Genomic DNA, 25,488 nt, shown 5'->3' on the forward strand with positions numbered 1-25,488 from the left:
ATAAAATTAATGATCCTCAATCTTTACATATAATGTTCTTAATTCTTTATTTTAAACTGACAGGTTTAAAAGTCAAAACTTGTGCAATCCACACCCCTTGTTCAATACCATGTAACCCCTTTGCATCTAAGGTCACTACCTAGTTGGAATTGTCTAGGTAAGACCAACTTCCATTTTCTCTTTCTCTAAAGAAAACTAAATATTTAAATAAAAAGAATGTTCTGAGAATCATCAGAATCTCCATTAGAACCTGGGGTAAAGAGAAGTTGTTTTTTCTATTTCTCTCCCAGTTGTAGAACATTACCTCTGACACTGATAGATAAAATGAGACAATTATGCCAAAAAGGAATTGGGTGGAAAGCCTGGAACAGATAAGCATGTCTTCTGGTCTACATATTTTCATTCTCACTTGTGATAATTCGCTTCCTAAAACATGAAATCACAGATTTTGGTATTGTCTGCAGAAATATGTAATTTACGGCAAATCAACTCGTCTTATATCCCATAGAAACATAAAAATGGAACACAATTTGATTATAAACAAAATAACAAAAATAATGAAGGTCTTACAAGTGTGGGTGTAAGGAAGTCGCAATTCTTCCAATCGATGCCACTATGCGTCTTACAGACACTCTCACGGATTTCGTAATCCACAAAATTATGTACAAAACCAGTACTTTCTGGCTGAAAAAAGATAAAGTTTTTATTAATAGGATTATTTTTTTATAAGAAAGACCTGAATAAAGACAAAGAAAGATAGAGAAAGAAACTGGCAATTTGAAAAGACTGAGTATGAGTGTGGTGCCTCTGTAAGTATAATATGAATATGGGGTGGGTGTAGTCATGTATGTAACATATTGACTGGGGAACCTAGAAACAAAGAAAGTATGAGTATAAAGCCTGTTTGGTGCCAACACATGGATTGTGCCTGCTTTATTTCTAAGACAAAACAGTGTAACTAAATACACCTAAACACCTGCAACAGTATGATCTATAAATATCTCCCAACAGTAGGATATTTGAGCTTGATTTATGGAGTGGGATCAGACATAGAGCTGGACAATGTCTTCATGCTCATCACAGTGACATATGGTGACAGGCATTTGTAGAAAAAGGGGGTGCCAGCCCAGCATGCATGACTGCTGACTCCTTTGATCACCAAATCCCATTACCCTTCCCAATAAATAATGCAACACCATGTTAAGTGGGTAAGGGCAATGGCCACAGCTTTATTTAAGCCAGCACAATCAAATACTGCCAGCTGCTGGTTTTACCCAGCAGACATGTTCACTTTAAACTTCTTCCAGAGCCTCTTCAGCCTGTCCTTCTTCAACAAACTAGGGTTAGGGGTTAGGGGTAGGGTTAGGGTTAAATTCCTCTCATCATTCCCTTAATTTTCCCTCCCTCTCCTGTTTTGCCACTTTTCAGAAATCTGAAGCACTTCCGCACTTCGACAATTCGGCAATTCGGAAGCATTCGAATGTCCGAATTGCCGAAATTCGCCCGAGTGTACATTCAGAGCGAAACGAATGGCACATGTCTTCTGCCCAGCCAGAAGAGAGGACTTAGTACTTTCATGTAGGCAGAAGTACACTGATATGAGCTTGCACATCTGCAAGTGTGTTTGATGACATTTGGGAACTTTCCTCTGGATTATTATGAAGCTTAATCAGAGGCAGAAAAAGTCTCTGGGTCAATGAGGTCCCACATTAGTATGATGTATGCAGTGTGTATGGTGCCTGTAGGAAAATAATATGTGATGTCTCTGTCTGCATCAATAATGTGTGAGTGTGTGCTACAATGCTGCCTCCAAAAGAGAGTTAGTATGTGTAAAGACTGTGTGAATCTAAAAAAAAACCAGGTAAAGCACAGGAATATGAGTTACTGCTTTTCAATATATTTTGCCAATACATTAATACATATACTAATCAGCCACAAATAAAAAAAAAAAATATATATATATATATTTTAATAATGACTAATAAAGAGTGAACAAAAATTTGCATAGTAAATATTGCTTGCACAATATATAAAAAAGAACATTACTGTGTATATTTAAAGTGTAATAAACCACCAAATTCATGAATACATATCCTCAGTTATGATGTTTACTGCAAGTCACTAACTGATCAATAAATGACTGCTGGTGGTAAATGTAAAAACAAGTAGGTGTTAGTTATTCTTTGCACTTTTTTTAGTTAATGTCTCCCATCGAAGATGGAAATGATAATTTGCATAATTGGTTGTTCATAAATTGCTTTATAGTGAGTCCATTAATTGTTATTCTCTTTGTCACCAGACGTTATGCAATAAGCACTAACGTGCAATATAGTAAAAAAAAAAAAAGTAAAGTTTGTTCTCTTAAGATGAAGAAATATTTACAAATCAAGGTTTATATTTACCTACAGCCCACACTACCCTAGTTAATGATCAAACACATGCAAAGAGTGGGTGTGATAAATACAGTTTTTTGACTCACAAACATACAACTAGGCTGTTCTTATGGAACATCATCACAAAAAGCATCAGAAAGTAGATTTTCTACACTAACTGGAAAGTTGATATTGTAGAATGCGAAAACGACAAGTCAGTCGTGATATCTGCTTCCAACCATCAATATTGTTTGACTGTAAAAACTAACCATTTGTGCATTTTTACAGACACTAGTGTTTTCTCACAAATTCTTCCATTGCAACATCCCACAATTCATTGTAAGGAAGGTTTTTTTTTTTTTAAGTAAAGGCCTGGATGGAATATAAATCTGAAATGGATAAACTACAAATTTTGCAATAAAAAAAATACCTTCTAGATAAAAGGGTGCACCGACTGAGAGGCATCTCTCTAAGTCTAATAATTAAATATAATCAGCTCAATTTACTGGAGCCCAAAATTTGTAAAATCTGGTGTTCTGCAGCAAAGGTACATCATAAATGCTATTTACTAACTGGAGTGATTTTGCCACATTGCCGAATAGTAAACGTTTCCAACAAGAGTGAACTTGTTCCATATTAAACTATAGAAATAGAAACGCATGTTGCTATTTGCTAAATGTCATCAAGGTTTAATATTTATAAAGAAAAGTCTGTCCTTGGGTAAAAGCGGTGGGCTTGCAAAGGCTGCTGACAGTGTCTGTGGCTTTTGAAAGCTGTTTTTAGATGTGCCCCCAATAAAACATGCATAAATAAATTCGTGTATGTGTTCATTGGGGGTTGTTACTAAATTGTTAACAAAAATGTTTCCGTGGAGTGTTTATTAAAAAACTAAGTAAAATTATATATAAAATTATGTATGCAAAAACATGACTATATATATATATATTATTCACTTACCCGTATTCCAGCTGTTGTGATCCTGTGGAGTGTAAATAGGTTTCCGAACACTTTTCCAGCGTTATAACTCTTCAGAGCCACATCCACTGCTTTGAAAATATTGGCATCGTTGCAGTCAGCATCGTAGATCAAGGCCTGATTAGCGGAAACTATAAGTAAAGGAGCAAAAAGAAGAAATGTTCCCAGGGCCATCATGGTGGATAGTGATCTTTACAGACACTGCACACGGCTTAGGACAATGTTACTACATGAATATCAAGTAAGACCAGAAAAAATAATCAAGTCAAGCCAAAATGGAAAAAAATTTTTTTGAGAGGCAAGGTCAACAAACTGATTGCAGATGTTACTCAACATCCTAAATGAAAACACATTTGTGCAATCTTTGTTATGCATAATATTTAAAGGGACACTATAGTCGCCAGAACAACTACAGCTTAATGTAGATGTTCTGGTGAGCAGGGACGTTTTAGCCGCGAGGCAAACAAGCGATTTGCCTTGGGCGGCATTTTCCAGGGGGTGGCAAAAAAAGCCGCCCCTAAATGCCCAGGGCAAATGTCTTGTTAGCCTTGCGGCTAACTCACATTCCAGGCAAGCTGCTGGGCGGGCGGCGAGGGAGCACTTTCCCCTGAACTGTCTGCTCAGCTCCCTCGCGCGCCGCAGAGTGAGACTGGGAGCCGGAATATAACATCATATTCCGGCTCCTAGCCTCACTCTGTGGGCGGCGCGAGGGAGCTGAGCATACAGTTCAGGGGAAAGTGCTCCCTCGCCGCCCGCCCAGCAGCCAATCAGCCCAGCAGCCACTGGACCCCCAGGGAGAAAGAGAACCCCCCCAGCATTCCCAAAGGTAAGAAGACTGGGGGGGTAAATAAAAAAAAGTGTTAATGTGAGTGTGTCTGTGTGTCTGTTAGTGTGTGTGTGTGTGTCTGTCTGTTAGCGTGTGCAGGGCAGTCCTGGGCCCCACTTTCTATCCCTGCACACATAGATAGCGAATATCGCTATCTATGTGTGCAGCCGCGGGCCCCCGGCTCCCTGTTACCACAGTCCGCAGAGGGGGCCCAGGCAGCACACTGCTTCTCCTCTTCTCTCTGCTAAGAACTCTCGCAAGACCCGCGGAGCATTGCCATGGCAACCGGGTCTCGCAAGAGTTATTAGAAGAGAGGAGAACCTGTGTGTGCTTGGGCCCCCTCTGCGGACTGCGGTAACAGGGAGCCGGGCCCCCCCCCCACCGGACCACCAGGGATGGAATCTCCCCCCTCCCTAGACAAAGGTAAGCAGGGAGGGGGGAATAACATTTACATTTAGTTTACACATTGCACATTAACACACACACACTGCATACACTAACACAACACACACACACTGCATACACTAAAACAACACACACACACACACACACACACACTGCATACACTAACACAACACACACACACACTGCATACACTAACACAACACACACTGCATACACTAACACAACACACACTGCATACACTAACACAACACACACACTGCATACACTAACACAACACACACACACACACTGCATACACTAACACACACTGAATACACTAACACACACACACACACTGCATACACTAACACACACTGAATACACTAACACAACACACACTCTACATACACTAACACAACACACACTCTGCATACACTAACACAACACAACACACACTGCATACACTAACACAACACACACTGCATACACTAACCCAACACACACTCTGTATACACTAACACAACACACACACACTGCATACACTAACACAACACACACACACACACACTGCATACACTAACACAACACACACACTGCATACACTAACACACACACTGCATACACTAACACACACACTGCATACACTAACACAACACACACTCTGCATACACTAACACAACACAACACACACTGCATACACTAACACAACACACACTGCATACACTAATACACAACACACACACACTGCATACACTAACACACACACTGCATACACTAACACACACACTGCATACACTAATACACAACACACACACACTGCATACACTAACACAACACACACACACTGCATACACTAATACACAACACACACACACTGCATACACTAATACACACACACACATTGCATACACTAACACAACACACACACACACTGCATACACTCACTGCTTCCACTATTCTGACACACACACCGCATTCACCACACATTAACACACTGCATTCACTACACTAACACACACTCTGCATCTGCTACACTAACACACACTCTGCATCCACTACACACTAACACACTCTCTGCATTCACTACACATTAACACACACACTGCATTCATTACACACTGTGGCGAAACCAACTTCGCCACTGTGGACTGGAGAAGCCTGGTTGCTAGCCTCCTGCCCTGCGACTATGGCCCTGGACATATTGTACTGTAAAAACTATATTTGGGCATGTAATAATGTATATTGCTGCTACCGGCCCTTTAAAAGCATCTAGGAACAGATTGGGACTTTTGGGACTACTGTCCCTTTAAGGCCGTGAAGCATATTCTAGTGTACTGCCTGTAATATTGTATATGTATTATGTGTTAAGTTTAACCTGGGTGATATATATATGCAGCATTCATCTGATCGTTCGGTAGAATCACTCCATTCATTATATTGAGTGAAACTACCGAACAACCAGACCACCCAGGAATAAGTGTGCCTCCAATTACCGTTTGCAACAATGTTGCAAACAGGTAATTGGCAATCCATGTAATGTATTCTGTGTCCTCTGGGTGGCCGCCATTCGGGAAACAACCACGTGGCGGCGGCCATCTTTAACTACCGAACAGCGGTGTTTTGCCGGCGAGTGTCTGGAACTGAAATCGGACACTCGACTAGGCAAACACCGCTGAGACCTCCAGACTTCCAGGATTTCGTGGGGAAACTACCGAACGGCCCGCCGTTCGGTAGAAAGAAACGTACGAACTAGGGGATTCATACGAATCCCCCTTAGTCTCTATAACACAGGCAATTCATCTGTTTTCATTCCCTTGGTTGTGACCGACCGCAGGGCCAAAATGCATGGAACTGTTTTCGGATACCTTACCCATGCGGTCGGTCAATACTTTAAAGTCCCATAACTCCCGAACCGTTTATCCGAATGGGCTGATTTTAACATATGTTGTCCCTCCAGACTAGGGCTATCTGGAGATATTGGATTTGTGGATGTACCCCAAGTATTTAGGGTACATCCAAAACTTGGGTAAAAATATGTCCCTGTTAATTGTGTTAACAGATATGTTGGAGGGAGGAGATGTGTGGGTTGTACCTTAAACTGGATTGGTGTACTGTAAACCCCTCCCTTGCATGGGAGAATCTCATATAAGCCTGTGTGTGAATAAATCAGTGTTGTTGCTGTTTAACCCTGAAGCTGGAGTGTGTCTCTTTCTTGGGGGAAAGGGGACTGTATGCCGACTGCCAGGAGTGTAAGCTTTTTGTATTGCTTTTCCTGTTCGGCTGCTTCCAGGGTTCGTGTGTCTGCTGTTCGAGAGTTGGTGAATCCGTGCAGTTTGGGAGTTCGGGAACTTGGTGCTTATAGTAGCTGCTGGTCTATCTAAAGGGGATTATCGCCTAAACGGATTTTTCCCCTTTTATGCTGAAACGGTCCGTTACACACACTAACACACACTCTGCATTCAATAAACTATGCACACACTCTGGATTCACTATACTGACACACACTCTGCATTAACTACACTAACATACACTCTGCATTAACTGTACACACAGCATCCACTACACAAACATCCTGTATTCACAGTACACACACTACATCCACCACAAATTGAAACACTCTGCATTCACTATACACAGACACTGCGTCTAATACACACACTATATCCACTACAGACACTGCATTCACTAAACACATTTCATCTAGTACATACAAACACTAGATCCACTACACAAACACACACTACATCACTGTACACACACTACATCCACTACACAAACACACACTCTGCATTCACTGCACAAACAATATCTAATACACACAAACACTACATCCATTACACACATTCTAATTCACTTCCACTATACACACCACATTCAGTCGTGCATCATTGTGAGCGGACTACGTAGGGCGTGGGCGGGCCCAGGAGGGAGGGATTGGGGGGGCTCAGACCTTGTGCTTTGTCAGGGGCCCCAAAATTTCTGATGGCGGCCCTGAGCATGTGTGTCTGTTAGCGTGTGTGTCTGTTAGCGTGTGTGTCTGTTAGCGTGTGTGTCTGTTAGCGTGTGTGTCTGTTAGTGTGTGTGTTAGTGTGTGTGTGTGTGTGTCTGTTAGCGTGTGTGTCTGTTTGTGTGTGTCTGTGTGTGTGTGTGTGTGTCTGTGTGTGTCTGTTAGTGAGTGAGTGCCTAGGGCAGCACAAAACCAGGATACACCACTGCTGGTGAGTATAATCATTGCCTTCGGACATTGTCATGCAAACACTGCCTTGTCAGAGAAAAGGACGTCTTTACATTGCCCCCTAGGGACACCTCCAAGTGTCCACTCCTCAGATGGCCACTAGAGGTGCTTCCTGGGGCAGTGCTGCACAGTAAGCAGCACTGCCATTCCGCATCTCCACGCTCTGCATGTAGACGCTGAATTTTCCTCATAGAGATGCATTGATTCAATGAAATTCTATGAGGAGGTGATGACTGGCCATGGTGTTTGGCCCCGCCCCATTCTGCCTCTTTGCTGATTTAAGCAAATCCAATGCTTTCCCTATGGGGAATTTAGAATTCGGCAATTCTAAAGATGTCGCAAAGGAGGCAAATCTGGGGCCGGGCCAGCATCGGCGGCACTGGTGTTCCTTTAATGAGGCTTTGTTATGGGCTGAACCTACATTCCCCAATGTATCTTTTTCTATTCCTGTCACTCATTTTTAATTTTTTTTTTGTATGCCTTTATTGTGGCGCTGTATTTTTTCCCAATCCACCGCTATGTTTAGGCTGTGTTTAGATAAGACTATGTTGGAAGTGACACATAGTCTTTGCCTTCGTTTGCCCTTTCTCTGCCCTGCAACTCAATTTCTGTGCATGAACACTGATCACTTTTCGCTGCTAGGTGACTGCCAAGTTATTACTGTGCAAATATGGTACTTTCCAAAGGAAGTAGAGCTTGCCTTAAAGGAACTGTATGGGCACCATGGCACTTTGTTTTAACACCTCACTTTCCAACTATTTAACACCTCGGGTATAATTAATGGTATAATTAATGATTAAATTATTTTGCAAATAAACCATATTATAAAAAATGCTTTGCTAAGTGGTACAAGTTTAAATACAGTTTTCAGATTTCCTAACCGTTAATGGGACTTATTACACTTCTTGCCAGCAATCAGTTTATTGTACTCCAGAATCATGTTTGAAATTGATGTTTTCAAAATACAGTGAGGGGAAAAAGTATTTGATCCCCTGATGATTTAAATGTTTGCCCACTGACAAAGAAATGATCAGTCTATAATTTTAATGGTAGGTGCATTTTAACAGTGAGAGACAGAATAACAAAAAAAAAATCCAGAAAAACACATGTCAAAAAAGTTATAAATTGGGGGCGGGGACTGCATTCATGTAGTTCTCCAAGGATCGACCTAATAATAAGCTTCTAAGACAACTCTCACTGCAGGCGACGAGCCTAAACTACGAGCTGACGCCAAGGAAGCATCTTACACTCTTTTGGGCCCAAACGGGATGATTGCTCAGTCTTCACCTGCATCTGGGTTTGCAGCCTAGCTCAGATAGCATGGACAGCTGGGGGAATCAGCTGGTATCTCGGAGACAAACGCGCCTCTCAGCTTTGCACAGCGACAGCCTCGTACACCCCCTTGGACCGATGGGGGTTACACCAGCCTACCACTCCGACAGAGCCGCCACAAATTGCTCCACGAAGATCCAATATGGCGGACACCACTCTCATGGAGTCAACTCAACCCAGGGAGATCATTGCGGCTTGACAGCTAGCTTACAGTTGAGGCTCGATGAGCTCTTTCAGAGATTCTGGCAGACGTTGGAGCAGCACAGCGCAGCAACGCAATCTAAGCCTGACATGGATGATTGGAGGCAAGTGGAGCTGGATGTGCCTCCTCAGGGCGAACCGACCATGAGAAAGCCTAAGCAACTCACTGCTTACCCGCCTGGGCCGTGAGCCGTACGAGGCTTAACCACCACACATTGCCCACGCACGCGGAAGATTACCCGCGCAAAGCAGAGAGTACCACCGCAATCCTCTGTTCCCCTATGGAAAGGGAAAGGCTTGGACTGTAACAGTGACTGGGTCTGTGGTTTAAGGATGACAGCCCTCATACAGACTCGGAGCTGGAGGGGCACCCAACTCCAGTATCTAACCCTCTCTGGCTGTGCAGAGGTATTGCAACTCAAGGAATCGGCTGATCTAACATGGGGGTCTGCTGCCTCAGCTTCTTCTCTAGAGAACGGTGGGGGACAACATACACTCTACGTTACATGCCATTAACACTATTGTTTTATGTTTCTATGTTGGTTACATTGGCAGTGATCTAGTGTTTAGTTTTTTGCTTTTTTTTTTCAACCCAGAGGCAATGGCAACTTTACTGAATAGTCTCGTAGAAAGTCTATATAGCCTATGTTAATACTAATGCGTGCAATTGCTAACTGACTTATCTATTAGATGTGTGTCTATTATACCAAAATTGCGCAGTCTCGCAAATGACATAATCTTGTTCCCCTGAGCATATTGGGCTATCTTTACTACTGTGGCACCACAGGTCCTTAATGAATTACTTATAGGCCACATGTCTCACGAGATATGCTTTCCTACGACTGACCTCAATTTACCTAGCAGTTGGACATGCCTTAATATCCTAATACTCGTGCTTGAAATAATGTAAAAATTGTGCAATTTCTCTCTATGTCATGAAACTGCATGTTTTGTGAAGTGCTTCATATTGCTGTTGTGGCTATGTATGCCTGATTGTTATCACTTACTGCAAAAACATTTTTTTTAAAAACCCAAAAAGTTATAAATTGATTTTCATGTAAATGAGTGAAATAAGTATTTGATCCTTTATCAATAATCAAGATTTCTCGCTCCCAGGTGTTTTTATACAGGTAACGAGCTGAGATTAGAAACACTCTCTTGATCTCAGCTCGTTACCAATATAGAATACACCTGTCCGCAGAAGTAATCAATCAGATTCTAAACTCTCCACTATGGCCAAGACCAAAGAGCTGTCGAAGGATGTCACGGACAAGATTGTAGATCTACACAAGGCTGGAATGGAATACGAGACCATCGCCAAGAAACTTTGGTGAGAAGGTGACAAGTTTTTGTGGTTATTCACAAATGGAAGAAAACTAAAATAACTGTCAGTCTCCCTCATTCTGGTGCGCCATGCAAGATCTTACCTCATGGAGTTTCAATGATCATGAGAATGGTGAGGAATCAGTCCACAACTACACAGGAGGATCTTATTAATGATCGTAAGGCAGCTGTGACCATAGTCACCAATAAAACAATTGGTAACACACTACGCCGTGAAGCACTGAAATCCTGCAGCGCCCGCAAAGTCCCCCTGCTCAAGAGAGCACATATGTACAGGCCCATCAGAAGTTTTCCATTGAACATCTGAATGATTCAGAGGAGAACTTGGTGAAAGTGTTGTGGTCAGTTGAGACCAAAATCGAGCTCTTTGGCATCAACTCAACTCGCTTTGTTTGGAGGAGAAGGAATGCTGCCTATGACCCCAAGAACACCATCCCCACTGTCAAACATGGATGTGGAAACATCAAGCTTTGGGGGTGTTTTTCTGCTAAGGGGACAGGACAACTGCACCGCATCAAAGAGACGATAGACGGGGCCATATACCATCAAATCATGGGGGAAAACCTCCTTCCCTCAGCCAGGGCATTGAAAATCGGTCATGGATGGGTATTCCAGCATGACAATGACCCAAAACACACAGCCAAGGCAACAAAGGAGTGGCTCAAGAAGAAGCACATTAAGGTCCTGGAGTGGCCTAGCCTGTCTCCAGACCTTAATCCCATAGAAAATCTGTGGAGGGAGCTAAAGGTACGAGTTACCCTATGTCAGCCTCGAAACCTTAATGACTTGGATAGGATCTGCAAAGTGGACTGGGACAAAATCTCTCCTGAGATGTCTGCAAGCCTGGTGGCCAACTACAAGAAACGTCTCTCCTCTGTGATTGCCAACAAGGGTTTTGCCACCAATTACTCAGTCAAAGGGGTCAAATACTTATTTTACTCATTGACATGCAAATCAATTTATAACTTTTTAGACACATATTTTTCTGGATGCTTTTTCCCCCTCACTGTATCAAATGCTTTATTCCCGCACTGTATCTTCCAAGTGTTCATCGAGTTGATTGTTGCTTGTTTTTATTTAAGTTCATAATGGAGAAGGTTTGTTCACATATGTAGGTACTCCCAAATATGTTGAAAACCTGTACCATCTCGTAGATTTTTAAACTCTTCCTTGTCTTAACTCTTGTAGAAGTCTCAAAGACTGGTTGCTCTGTGTTTATTTTGATAAACTGTTGAGAACTGAAGTATAATAAACTCAACCTGTAAATTCCTGTGGATTGACAGAAAAAGGATCTTTAATTAACTAAAACTTATTGTTGTCTTCTTTGGAAAGTGTCAGTCTTCTGTCAAGCTCCTGGATCAAAAGTTCAGCATCATTTGCCTATTTTACTCCTAACTCTGCTTGCTTACACAACGGAAAAGTGGCACATTTCTCTTTTTGACAGCATGCTTTTGAATTGCCTTAGTTTCATATGGAAAGCCTTTGAAAAATAAGTTGACTTTTCCCTTGAAGCTGTAAATTCAGTTCATTTAGATGACCTGTGATGTCACATAAAAAAATACAGGTCATTATTCGAAACTTCATTGTGCAGCTCTGGAAAAATTTTCAAGTCATTCTCTAAGGATTGAACAATCTCTTCCTTGAAAGCAACAAAATATTGAAGTGCTTTTCCTCTGCTCAACCAATGAGCTTCTGTGTGATAGAGTACATTGTTGCAGGTGGCACCATCCTTTTCAAGAAATGCTCGAAATGACCTATGTTTTAGTCCCCTACAATTGAAACTACTATTGACATTACATGGTTGAAATTCAAAACGTTGCTGCATAACACTTGCCGATGTACAATGCAATGGTACTTAGTTATTTTTTGCTAGCAAATTCTTCAACAAGAGTTACTGCACCAACGTTTTAAGGAGACCATGAGTGCAAATGGACACAACGTTTTCAAACGTTATGCCTAACTTTTCAGTTACACACTTGTTCACTTGATTTGTAAATTCATTCCTAGTAGTTTAACCTGGCATGGAGTACAAATCAGCCAGTTCTTCGGTTACTTCAAAGTTGTCATCAACACCTAGAATGAAAATTAGAAGCTGAGCAGTATCTTTCAAATTACTGTGCAAGTGTGCAGGAACTGTGTGTGTAGTGTAGTATTTAACCCCTTAAGGACAGAGTCAATTGTACAAGTTCTGACCAAAACAAAATCTGGAAAAAGATTAGTTTTAGTGCTCCTCTGTGGCCTTCTGGGAATACTGGACTGTCCATAAAGGGAGCATAGGGTTCAGATGGGTCAATAAGAAGTACCCCTAACCCTACTCCTACCCCTAACCTAAACCTACCTTTAACCCTACCCCTAACTCCTAACCCTACCGGTAGGGTTAGGGGTAGGAGTAGGGTTAGATTCCTGTCATCATTCCCGTAATTTTCCCTCCCTCTCTTGTTTTGCCACTTTTCAGAAATCCGAAGCACTTCTGCACTTCCAAAATTCGTCACTGTGGGAATTTGGTTCGGCACTTCAGCAATTCGTTACTTCGGACATTTGAAAGCATCTGAATGTGCGAATTGCCGAAATTCATCGGAATTTACATTCAGAATGAAACGAATTGCACATGTCTACTCTGATGCACAGAAGGCAAGAATTAGACACAATTTTGGTCCTAAATGTGAACTTGATACTGTTTTCTAAGATCTTGCAAATGTGCATGTCACCATACTTACTGAACATCATTCATCCGGCTCAACTGGGATCCATCCCTGTCAGAGAAGCCAGGGATAACACGATCCAAGCATTGAATGTTATTCATAGAGCGCAGCAGCGGGGTCCCAGTCCTCCTCCTGTCAACAGATGCAGAAAAGGTGTTTGACAGTATGGACTGGTACTTCCTATTCCTAACAGTAGAATAACTTGGGTTAGATCCCCAGTTTATGAAGGGAATAAGAGTCCTCTACATAAGCCCAGTGGTGTGGCTTTAGATCAATGGGCCCTTTTGGAACCATTTATCATTTGCAATGGGAAACCACAGGGATGCCCATTGTCCCCTTTGCTATTTGCTCTTACACTGGAACCCTTACTAAATAATATAATATCTAATACAGACATCCAGTGTTTCCATCTAAGTCAGAACATCCTATGGTCATAGCCTATGAAAATGTATTTCTATTTGTGGTCTCTAGACTAGAAACTGGTAATGTTATTGGAATTATGCGCATGAAGACAGCTCTCCAATTTGCAGATCGATAACGCTAAATTAGAGATACTTAATATCTCCCTCCTGAAGGAACTTACACTACCACTGAGTTCCTGTGTAGATGGTGTGCTACTAGCATGAAATACCAAGTTGAATACCAAGTTGAAGTAACACCAACCTTGATCAAATTCATATAAACAATTTCGTTTCGGTCCGAATATGAATTCGGACGAATTTCGGGCAATTCGGACGTTCAGGTACTTCCGAATGTCCAAATTGCTGAAGCGCCGAATTGCCGAGTTCCCGAAGTTCTGAAATTACCGAATTTCCGAAGTGCCGAAGTTCCGAAGCACAGTATTGCCTAAGTACTAATATACTTACCCAGTGAAAGAAGAAAAATGTTACATTGTATACAATTTTAAATAAAAAGTATACAAACATAGCCAGGATTCAGCTGTAAGCATTTGCAACACTTACAACAATCAAGTAACATACATTCATAGAAAATGTAAGTTACTTGGCCAGTCAGTGTAATGACAGGAATGAATAAGTAGATAACTCCCTAATTCCCACGGTATTAGGGAGCTATCTACTAAAAGGCTGAAAGACCTAAATTGGTCTTTCAGCCAAATTTACTAATACTAAGTAAAGATTACTTAGTATTAGTAAATTATGCCCCTACCCGCTATACCGCGAGTAGGGGCATGTCTAGTAAACAGTGAGCAGCCTGTGGCTGCTCACTGTTAAAAAAAAAAAAAAAAAAAGGTCCCCCTAATCCACTTAATGCACCAATCAGAGAGTTATGAGTCAAATTACACAGTGTGGGAAAATTCCTAAGAACTTTCCCACGCTGTGTAAAATGACCCAGAGCACTCTGATTGGTGGATTTAAAACCAACCTGTCAGTCTCTTCATATACCTGTCAGAGCACTCTGATTGGATGGCTTAAACCCACCAATCAGAGTGCTCTGAGCCTAATTGCAGGGCGGGGCAAGGCTTTATAAGCCTCCCCCCGCCCTGCAGAGCTCAGTCTGCACAGAGCCCTCCATGGGTGAAGAAGGATTTTTTTTTTTGCGCTCGTTTTTTTTTATTTATTTATTTTTTATTGCGCCGGTTATTATGGTTTTTTATTTGGCCTTTTTGGGGGCTGAAAAAAGATTTTAGAAGAAAGAAAACATTGAATGCTAAGTTTTTTTTTTTTGACTGGTTCTTAGTTAAAGGTCCCCCCCTCATTATTTTTAGGGTGAGAGGGGTAGGTAAGGGGATCATTTTTTTTGGGGGGAAGGGGGTGACTAGGGGTTTGGGGACCCGTAGTCACCTGGGGGACACACACATTTTTTTTAGGGCCCCCACCTGCCGCTTAGGGGTGGGGGCCGGGGGGGGAGGACAATAGGTCCCCCCCTATTGGTATATATGGCCCCCACCCGCCGCTCAGGGGTGGGGGCCAGGGGGGAGGACATTAGGTCCCCCCTTTATTAGTATTTAGGGCCCCCACCCACCGCTCAGGAGGACATTAGGTCCCTCCCTTTATTAGTATTTAGGGCCCCCACCCGCCGCTCAGGAGTGGGAGCCAGGGGGGAGGAGCTTAGGTCCCCCCTTTTTAGTATTTAGGGCCCTCACCAGCCGCTCAGGGGTGGGGGCCAGAGGAGAGGACCTTAGGTCCTCCCCTTTTTAGGATTTAAGGAACCCACCCGCCGCTCAGGGGTGGGGGCCAGGGGGAGGACATTAGGTCCCCCCTATTACTATTTAGGGCCCCCACCCACCGCTCAGGGGGAGGACATTAGGTCCCCCCTTATACCAATTTAGGGCCCCCACCCACTGCTCAGGGGTAGGGGCCAGAGGGGAGGACATTAGGTCCCCCCCATATTACTATTTAGGGCCCCCACCCACCGCTCAGGGGTGGGGACCAGGGGGGAGGACATTAGGTCCTCCATTTATACCAATTTGGGCCCCCACCCGCCGCTCAGTGTTGGGGGCCAGGGGGAGGACATTAGGTCCCCCCTTATTAGTATTTAGGGCCCCCACACACCGCTCAAGGGTGGGGGCCGGGGGGGAGGACAATAGGGTCCCCCCCATCATTTTACTTTAGGGCCCCCACCCGCCGGGGGGCCTAATTTTTAATTTTATTTTTAATACAGTGAACAGCCACAGGCTGCTCACTGTTTACTAGACATGCGAGTAGGGGCAAAATTTACTAATGCTAAGTCATTTTTACTTAGTATTAGTAAATTTGTGTGAAAGACCAATTCTGTTCTGAAGTGCCGAAGTTCTGAAGTGCCGAAGTTCTGAAGTGCCGAAGTTCTGAAGTGCCGAAGTTCTGAAATGCCGAAGTTCTGAAGTGCCGAAGTTCTGAAGTGCCGAAGTGTTAAAGTGCCGAAGTGTTAAAGTGCCGAAGTGTTAAAGTGCCGAAGTGTTAAAGTGCCGAAGTTTTAAAGTGCCGAAGCGTTAAAGTGCCGAAGCGTTAAAGTGCCGAAGCGTTAAAGTGCAGAAGCGTTAAAGTGCAGAAGCGTTAAAGTGCCGAAGCGTTAAAGTGCCGAAGCGTTAAAGTGCCGAAGCGTTAAAGTGCCGAAGCGTTAAAGTGACGAAGCGTTAAAGTGACGAAGTGTTAAAGTGACGAAGTGTTAAAGTGACGAATTTCGGAATGCCAAACCGAACCAAAAATTTTCCCCATGCACATGCCTAACAATTTCCTCCATTCCATTATCCAAACTTGCACAAGATCTCCAGCAGTGAAAAAAGCCTCACCTATCATGATAGGGAGGTCAAACATGGTGAAAATGACACATCTCTTTAGGGTTCTATATTTGCTACGAATGCTACCAATATGGATTCCATTTACATTTTTTGCTGACCTTAGGACACATTCATATGGAAGAATTGATCCCTGTGGCTAGCATACTCCATGCTATCGTTTCCCAAGTTGAGAGAACAACTTGCCCTCCCACACCTAGAAAACCACTCTTTTGTTACACACCTTTCCAGGATAGTTTATTTTGGACTCCTGCATGGATTTAGCAGCCCTGCTAAGGTGGAAACCTGTGGAGTCATGTGAAGAGAGCAAAGACTAACTCACTGGTGGAGGGAGAAGTGCTGAAACGAATTGCCAAAGTCCCGAATTTCAGAAGTGCTGAACCAAATCTTTTGCCCATGCACATCCCTACATCAGAGTCCTATTTGTCTAATTGGAGATGGTAAAACTTATGGACTATGCTGGCTCTGTCTGCCGGCAAGTGATGGGCTCTATTCTTGCAGTTTACTTTTTTGGGGGCAGAGGGGTCCTTTAGATTTCTCTGCTTACAGGCACCTGACATGCAAATCTGACCCTGCTCTGCCACCACCACTACCATCACCATTTCGGTTAACATTGCTCAACCAACTGGAGTTTTTGAGCTGTGCAGTTGTGGAGGGCACAATGGCAACAGGGATGCCCAGTGCCCAACATAGCTCACACATGCAGAGACCAACATGGCGGTGGCAAGTTTCAAAGGTCATTTACAAGTAAAATGATGTGGGACTGAACTAATGTTGTGGGGCGAGGCAACATGGGCAGCAGGGGCGGAGCTAAATGTGGCCTTAACCAGCTGCCCGGTTACTGTTGCACACAAGGGGAAAGCAAGAAGGAGTCTTTGCTTCCACAACTACTAGATTCCAGGGACTGCACTGCCTCCACTCCTTCCCCAGTGCCCATTATGAAAAGAGGTGTTTGTGTGTGTGTGACTGTCTGTAACTGTGTGTATGCGTGTGTCTGTAACTGTGTGTGTGACTGTCTGCAACTGTGTGTGTGTGTGTGTGACTGTCTGACTATAACTGTGTGCATATGAAACTGTCTGTCTGTAACTGTGTGTGACAGCCTGTCCGTAACTGTGTGTGACTGCCTGTAACGGTGTACGTGACTTAGGGCCGGCGCTTCCTATAAGCGATTTAGGCAGTCGCGCCGTACCCCCTCATGATGCACCGCCTGAGCGCTCTATAGATAGTCTCAGGCGTCTGCAGCACTGCATGAAGTCGCGCTGGCCCAGTGGCACAAGATATGCGGGATCAGCAGGAGGGAAGCGCACAGAACAGACTGACTAACTGTGTGTGTGTGTGTGTATATAACTGTCTGCTTGTAACTGTGAGTGTCTGCCTGCAACTATGTGGGGGACTGTCTGGGGGACTGTCTGCTTGTAACTGTGTGTGTGATATTCTGCCTGTAACTGTGTGTGTGACTGTCTATGTGTGTGTGTGACTGTCTGCCTCCATCTGTGGCTATGTGTGTGAATGTGTGTAACTGTGTGCCTTCGGCTCTCTGCCTCCTCTAACTGTGTGTGGCTACCTGTAACTGTGAGTATGACTGTGTGCAAGGGACTTTGTGCATGTGGCTTTATTTGACAGTATATGTTGATTTCTGTGTGCATTGTGGGACTGTGTGCATGTGACACTGCAAAAATACACACCTGTATTCACACATAGGCCTTCATGCATTTTTCAAAATCTGTATTAAATACCCATAGTGATGTCGCGAACATAAAGTTTTCGAACCGTTCGGGACATCACTAAATACCCATCAAATATATTACACGGTCAATGCACAGCATTCCCCACTCACTAAAAGGTAACAGGTAAGGGAAAATGAAAAAATATATATATATATATATATATATATATATATATATATATATATATATATATATATATATATATATAAATATTATAATTATTAATTTAATATAACCTCTATACAAACACTACAACCCACACTATACATTGTGTCCCCTCCCTCTCTCCCTACCTCCCTCCCACACTGAGTGAAGCACTCCCTCCTCCCTATCACCTCCTTAATATTTTTTTTAATTCCCTGCACTTCCACCTTCTTTTTTTTGCTCCCTCTTTCCCTCCTTTCGCCAGCTCAGAGTGCGCACCCTATAAGAATCCTTTGATTGTAACTTGGCATAGCTCGCATGATGTCAGACGGGTGCGCCGAGCAGCACAGGGGAGCTAAGGCCAGCAATGGCTTAAAGTAAGGAAACTTTTTTCTAAAACGCTCTTTGAGCATTTTTGTAGGGAGTAACATTTAGAATAATGTCAATGGGGCATTATTCTAATAGAATCAAAAATAAGGTTAGAGTTAGAGAAATCTTTTAATCTATTTTTTGTCACACCTGTTTTATGTGAGAAGATTTTTGCTTTTATACTAATATTTCAGTCCCTCCCTGTATGAAATATTGCAAGATAAAGGACACTGTATACTGGATAAAGCAAAATATATATTTTTTTATAGGATAAACGAATAAGTGAAAACAAAAATTGTAAATTTACAAAAAACATTTTTTGTGTCTGTTTGTATGCAAAGCAATATATCCACAAAATTGCTGTTTTATAATATGTTAATATGCTAGCTAAGGCCTCCATGCTTCAAAAACATGTGCTAATATTTTTTCTAAATATTTTTTCATCAAATCTGGCCTTTGTTTGTGTTGGATAAACTAACTAGCAGGTGCTGATCTAGTGAGGACAGGAGTTCAAGGACATTCTGTCCAAGCAAATTTGATGACCAGGGAAACTTAGTTATGCCAGTTTACAAGAGAAAGGAAATTTTATTTTAGCATTCTCTCAATTTCGTATAAATACGCATTGTTGCCTAGCTCTCCCTATCTTTATTATATTTTCTTTTTATTCTATATATTTGTGTATGTATTTATTATTATTTATGTCTATGTTTACTACAAATCTTTGACTGGTTACTGGAAAAGAGTCTTTGGGAGCCGTTACCTCAAAGAGTATTCTCTGATACGGTTTGACTAAGCAGCGATATTGGGCAAGGAAAATTGACTAAATATATAAATACTAGATGAGTCTGAATTACTGGTATGTTTGCACACCCAACAATATATCCTTGTTTTGGGGACGGGGTTGGGAGTGTTCATCTGGCTGCTTGTACCAGTCAGTATTGCTGGTGCTGTGGAGGAAGAAAATAATTTAAAAATATAAAAATAAAATGTAAATTTTTCGGTTATCTCTTAAAGGCTGCCTTTTATAGCTATATTTTATATCTATATTTCTGGGTCAGAGATTGGGTGCTCCAAATGGGGCACATATGGTGGATATGTGGGGACGGGACAAAAACATGTAGAGTGAGATGCCATAGGCAACTTATTTACTGCAAACAATTATGTGATTATGCTGGGGATAAGGAAGTATTTTATTACCAGATTCTATAACACACTGGGCGCTTTGTTTACTGAGCACTTTGACTGCTAGAGGCCTTGCTGTAGTTACAGTGCCTGGTCTGGACAACTATTTGTCTTCTGACTTGTATCTACGATACTGGCACTATTTAAGAATTATGTTCCTTATTTCAGTTCTACCCCTGGATTAATTTGTTGAGACTAGGCTTGGCATGTACAGCTCCACGGAGGCTTGGCATGTACTGCTCCGACAATAGGACCAAGTGAATTGCTGATGGTTGGACTCTCAATTCTGGTGACCTGTTGTACAGAGTATTACTTTGTGTTTGTCTTTCTTAATGTTTGAGTGTGGTCCGGTTCTTATCTTTGTTTTTACTACCTGCTGTATCAGTCTGCTGCCACTCCCACCTTTTAAATAACTACCCCTTTCTTACCACCCTGTCTGACCTTATTCACCTTTTATAATTCCTTTGTTCTCTACCATATTAGTCGCAATCCCCCTCATCCTATCAATTCTTTATTGACCGCAGCTCCTTTTGCCTTGTTGTCTTTATAATGGTAAAGCTATGTGTGTCTGTGAATAAATGTATTTATCTTTGTTTGGAAATGTGTATATGCAGCTGTTTATCTGTGAGTGTGTATTTTTGTGTCTATGTCTGGGAGAGCATATTTATGTGCGCATTTGTCTGGGAATCTATGTGCATGTCATATAGTGTGTCAGAGAGGTACTATAATTTCTGATGGGAACCTTGTATAGCACATTAAGAGCCTTACTATTCAGCATTTACTCAGATCTTCAGGATTAATGTATACACTATATGGCAGGTGGTGAGTTTCACCTTTGAGTGCTATCAGTGGCAGTTGTTCCATAGGTTCCCTATCCCTCTGCAAAGCATTCACACTGGAAATCTAATTCACTAAAGAGTATGTTGTGATACAAAGACAACATCATTACTACATTTAGGCCAAAGATAGCAGAAGAAATAAGCGAAAACCCGTGTAGAACATTAATACACACATGAATATCTTATTAAGAAATGCCAAACAGCAAAATGTTGGGTGTTTCGCCACCCACATCACATCCCCAGCTTAGCCTTTCTCATACATTTTTAACACGGGAAGCAACTGATAGGCTGAGAGTGACAGCTGGAATGTTTTTAACAATGCACTTTTTTTTATTAAGAGGGACACTTTATTGGGGATTTATGATTTATTGTTGTGCTGGACCACCTTGGATAAGGCCTGTCTCAAAGAATGGATGATAACTTAGTTTGTTATTATTATTATTATTACGACATTTTGTAGCACGATTACACTGTTGCAATATACATTGAATATGAAGGGTAGTAAACTAACAATTTAAGCCATAATTAATTTTTGTTAAATATCAGCCTATCACTGGTGCCAAGTCTGAGGCTTCCATGTTGAAGCCGGGGACTGAGACAAAAGGGCCAAGCACACAGGTGTTGTCTAAACAACTTTGAGGTGTTAGCATTGGTAAACTATTTATCCTCTTAAGTTAAGACGGTGTCCAGGGCCTCCAGGCACTATAACAACTTAATTGAGATGAAGTTGTTACAGTGAAAGGAGTGCTCCTTTAAACTAAACTTGCAGCCCAAATAAAATTATATATTAAAATAATTAAGAGAAAATAAAAAACAATACAAAAATTAAAAAGTATCATTTGGAACCTTTTATTGGAGCAATATCCAAATAAAGTACACATTTTTTCCAGTTCATGAGATAATGCGTGATATTTTAACATTCTGCAGCAAACGATAACTATGTTGCAAATGTATATGATAGTATAGTAGTTTTAGTTCTATATGTTTGTATTCACTTATAAAATGTATGTTTGAATATAATTTAATTTGACTTTTAGCCAGTTGATATGAACATTTTAGAAATCTAGTAATGAAAACAAAGAGTCATCTAGATCAAGTGGCGGATCTGGAACAGAATTGGATTTTTTATCTGTTGGTTTCAATGTAGAAAGTAACCTTTTTGGTTCCCAAACTTTACCGGGACATTTTGCTACAGGTTCTGGTTCTGGCTCTGGCAGATCAAGTGAAATGTCTTCATGGATATTTAGAAAGTTTCCTTGATCATCTGGCAGTGCAGGTAGTAATGGAAACAGTGGGGAGTCAATGGTCTCCCATACTGATGGCAGATCAAATGAAATATCTTCATGGATATTTGGGAATTTTCCTTGATCGTCTGGCAGTGGGGGTAGTAAAGGAAACAGTGGTACATCAGTGGTCTCCTTTAATGATGGTAAAACCAGTTCAGAGTCATCTAAACTCAATGAATGTGTTGTTGAGAAGCGAACTGTTTGTTGAGTAGTTGTGTCTGGAACATGCTTTTTAGGGAAGAATGGTTTATCTATAACATGATCTTTCTTTCTTTGGTCTTCTCTAGATTCTTCGGATGAATCATCCTTATCGTGACCCTGTTTTTTCTTCCGTTTATCTTTATTTTTCTTATTGTCTTTTTTCCCATGTTCGTGTCCTTTATTTTCTTTATGATGTGATGAGGGTTTTTGGAATTTGTCTGCTCCCCGTGCAGGACGAACTAAAACCCCATCTGGTAAGCGACCCATGCGGAGAGGTGAAAAACCCTTTAATGTTATACGCCCTGTGTTCTGCAATAGGAAAATCAGAAGCTTATACATTTATTTCAACATGGATCCAAATAACATATATATTCACTATGATAATGGCAACAAAATATGCAATAATTGTTATTTATTTGTGATGTGTAAAGGAAATTTAAGCCCCTCAGTGCCATGTAGTTTTTTATTGTAATGTAAGTGATGCTTATATCACTGCGGTCCAAATATTGCTTTAATGATTTAATTCTGAAAATAATTTAACCCCTTAAGGACACATGACATGTGTGACATGTCATGATTCCCTTTTATTACAGAAGTTTGGTCCTTAAGGGGTTAAAGGGTCATGGAGGAAGAGATCTGCATGTGCAGCGTTTCTGCCTGAAGTCAATTCTGTGCATAATTTATGTCTGTTGTCAGCATACATAATGAGCTTTCCCTGTCTCCCTCCCTCGGTGTTCTCTCTCCAAGTCATGTCTGCATCCCTGCAATCAGCTTCATTCATTTATTTTTCCCATGTACCCTCCCTCTATCAACTTGCCTTGTCCTCAGCATGTGCTCTGAGCCTGGAGATCAGTCCAATCAAAGACAGGAAGTGGAGAGGCGCACCGGAAGCATTGTCTGGTGCTGGCCCAGATATGTTTTTAATATTTTTAAATTGATTTATAAAGGGGAGGGAACTCCTAATAGGGCGTTATAACTTATATTAAGTATGATATTGAAAATGGTTGGAGTAACCCTTTAAATTGCTTTCCAATAATTTTTTAATTATTTTGACATTGTTTCATTTGGGGATTTTCTACTGCCACTCAGGGCAGCAGGGGCGAGGCCTGGCTATGATCTGAATTCAGCTACTTTGGTCTTAAACTTAAAATTCACTATGAATTCCTTTGAAATTCTCACTTTAGTGAACCTTGTGTATGTAGCCACAACAAACATATTATAGGTTAAAAGAACCCTATAGGGTCAGGAGCACAAACGTATTCCTGACCCTATAGTGTTAAAACCACCATCTAGCTCCCCCTTGCCTCCCTAAATATAGTAAAATCTTACTTGTATTCAAGTCTGAGGCTGCTGGTTCTGCCCCTGTCTGCCTCTGACCTGCCTGCTGTCTGTTGACTGTCAAGGAGTCAGATCAGGGGAAGAGCCAGAACAAGTCAAACACAGCCCTGGCCAACTAGCATCTCCTCATAGAAATTAATAAAATCAATGCATTTCTATGAGGAAAGTTCAGTGTCTGCATACAGAGGGTGGAGACAATGAATGGCAGTGCTGCTCACTGTGCCCCAGAAGCACCGCTAGCAGCCATCTGAGGAGTGGCCAGTGAAGTTATCACTAGGTTGTAATTGAAACACTGAATTTTCTCTGAAAAGACAGTGTTTGCAGCAAAAAGCCTGAAGGTAATGATTCTACTCACCAGAACAAATGCAATAAGCCGTAGTTGTTCTGGTGACTAAGGCATCAGTAAAGTCGTTTGAAAAAAAAAAGAATGTGTGTTAATAGAAAAGGACAAAATAGATATATAGGAAAAAGAGATAAAATTATAATGTTTAGTATGTGTTTAAACCCATATGGCATCATCCACAACTAGTAGACTCTGTTCCATTTGTTTACATAGATTGTGACCTGGTCCAGTATCATTTCTCATGAGTCTCACAGCCATAACTGGAAACCATCAGTTAAATATTTACCATAGACGGTTCTTATGTAAGCTTTTTTGGAGCTTTTTACATTTGTTTTGTTTAGGTAGGATTAGAACACTTGCAGGGTTATTCACTCAAGTAAGAATTAAAAGTGAATTCAGAACAAACTTAAAATGTATCCCCTTCACTACTGAGCACTTTTTAATGGATATTAAAAAAAAATTATTATGTAAATTTACATTTTTATTTTTCACTTATTTATTCAGTTTTTATAAGAATATCTGGACAAGGTAAGGCTTTAGACAGTATATAGTGTCCTTTATGTTGCAGTATTTCACACAGTGTCAGAAATGTCAGTATAAACCCAAAAATAAAAATGTTCTTACATATAGTAGGTATGACACAAATATATTAATAACAATTGTAAAATAGTTTGCTTATAGGTATTTGTAAGAACCCTGAGGGCATTACTAGCAGTACAACTGCTGAATGTTTAAAGAACGTCTGCATTTCAGCATAATATCCACATACAGTGAAAACAGTTACATTATATATTTCTAAAATAAAGGTATTTAAAACTGATATAGCCAACTTGATCACTCTCTAGGATGCTAAAGTAAAGCTAATAGTGGTAACATCCATTCACTCCCCCTCCCACCTGACTGTAGAAATGACGACCCATTGAAACTTCCTTTACTGTTAGGAAATAGGGATGAGCTGGCATTTTCAGCACACTTGCAACTGTAAAATTAATGACCAGTGGCTTCTACAGGTTTCATGGACTAAATTTAATTCAGCAAAGTGCATGGAATTTAAAACGCCTATACTTCATCTTGGAAGTGAAGTGGTTAAGACGAAAGTAGCCAGAGTGGAAACGTAGTTGACTTAAAGAATGTGATGTAAAAGTGTCCTAAATACATATGTGGTGTACACATATTGATATGCCCCATCCCCAAAGCTAAACATACCTGTTTTTGACCCTTTAGACATTGATTTGTGGACTGGATATTTTTCCCTGTCGCATTTATAGTAGCTTCACAGCTGATTATTTCCTAGAATTAATAAAAACAATATATGAAATCACATTTTCCCTTCTTAATCTGGTGATATTAAAATACAATATATCATTTTCTTTATATATCGAGATAGTATTTTATCTATCTATAAGTGATTTGAAATAGCTGGAAATATTTGTAAATGAAAAAGTAAACTTTG

General features: G+C 41.3%; 2 protein-coding genes across 2 annotated transcripts in view; both read right to left on the minus strand.

The window, feature by feature from the left end:
- LOC134586197 (T-kininogen 1-like) overlaps positions 1–3,622 on the minus strand; it is a 63,911-nt gene extending 60,289 nt beyond the window's left edge. The window contains exons 1-2 of the mRNA XM_063441692.1: positions 3,330–3,622; positions 571–684 (exon numbers count right to left, since the gene is read on the minus strand). Of these exons, the coding sequence (XP_063297762.1) occupies positions 571–684; positions 3,330–3,524 (309 nt within the window). The 5' untranslated portion in view covers positions 3,525–3,622. The remainder of the gene's footprint in view (positions 1–570; positions 685–3,329) is intronic.
- Positions 3,623–21,700: 18,078 nt separating this feature from the next.
- Positions 21,701–25,488, minus strand: part of LOC134586853 (T-kininogen 1-like) — a 30,932-nt gene continuing 27,144 nt past the window's right edge. Inside the window, exons 9-10 of the mRNA XM_063442732.1 lie at positions 25,242–25,325; positions 21,701–22,663 (exon numbers count right to left, since the gene is read on the minus strand). Of these exons, the coding sequence (XP_063298802.1) occupies positions 21,923–22,663; positions 25,242–25,325 (825 nt within the window). The 3' untranslated portion in view covers positions 21,701–21,922. The remainder of the gene's footprint in view (positions 22,664–25,241; positions 25,326–25,488) is intronic.

This window comes from Pelobates fuscus, chromosome 2, assembly GCF_036172605.1.
Source record: "Pelobates fuscus isolate aPelFus1 chromosome 2, aPelFus1.pri, whole genome shotgun sequence".
NCBI lineage: Eukaryota > Metazoa > Chordata > Amphibia > Anura > Pelobatidae > Pelobates > Pelobates fuscus.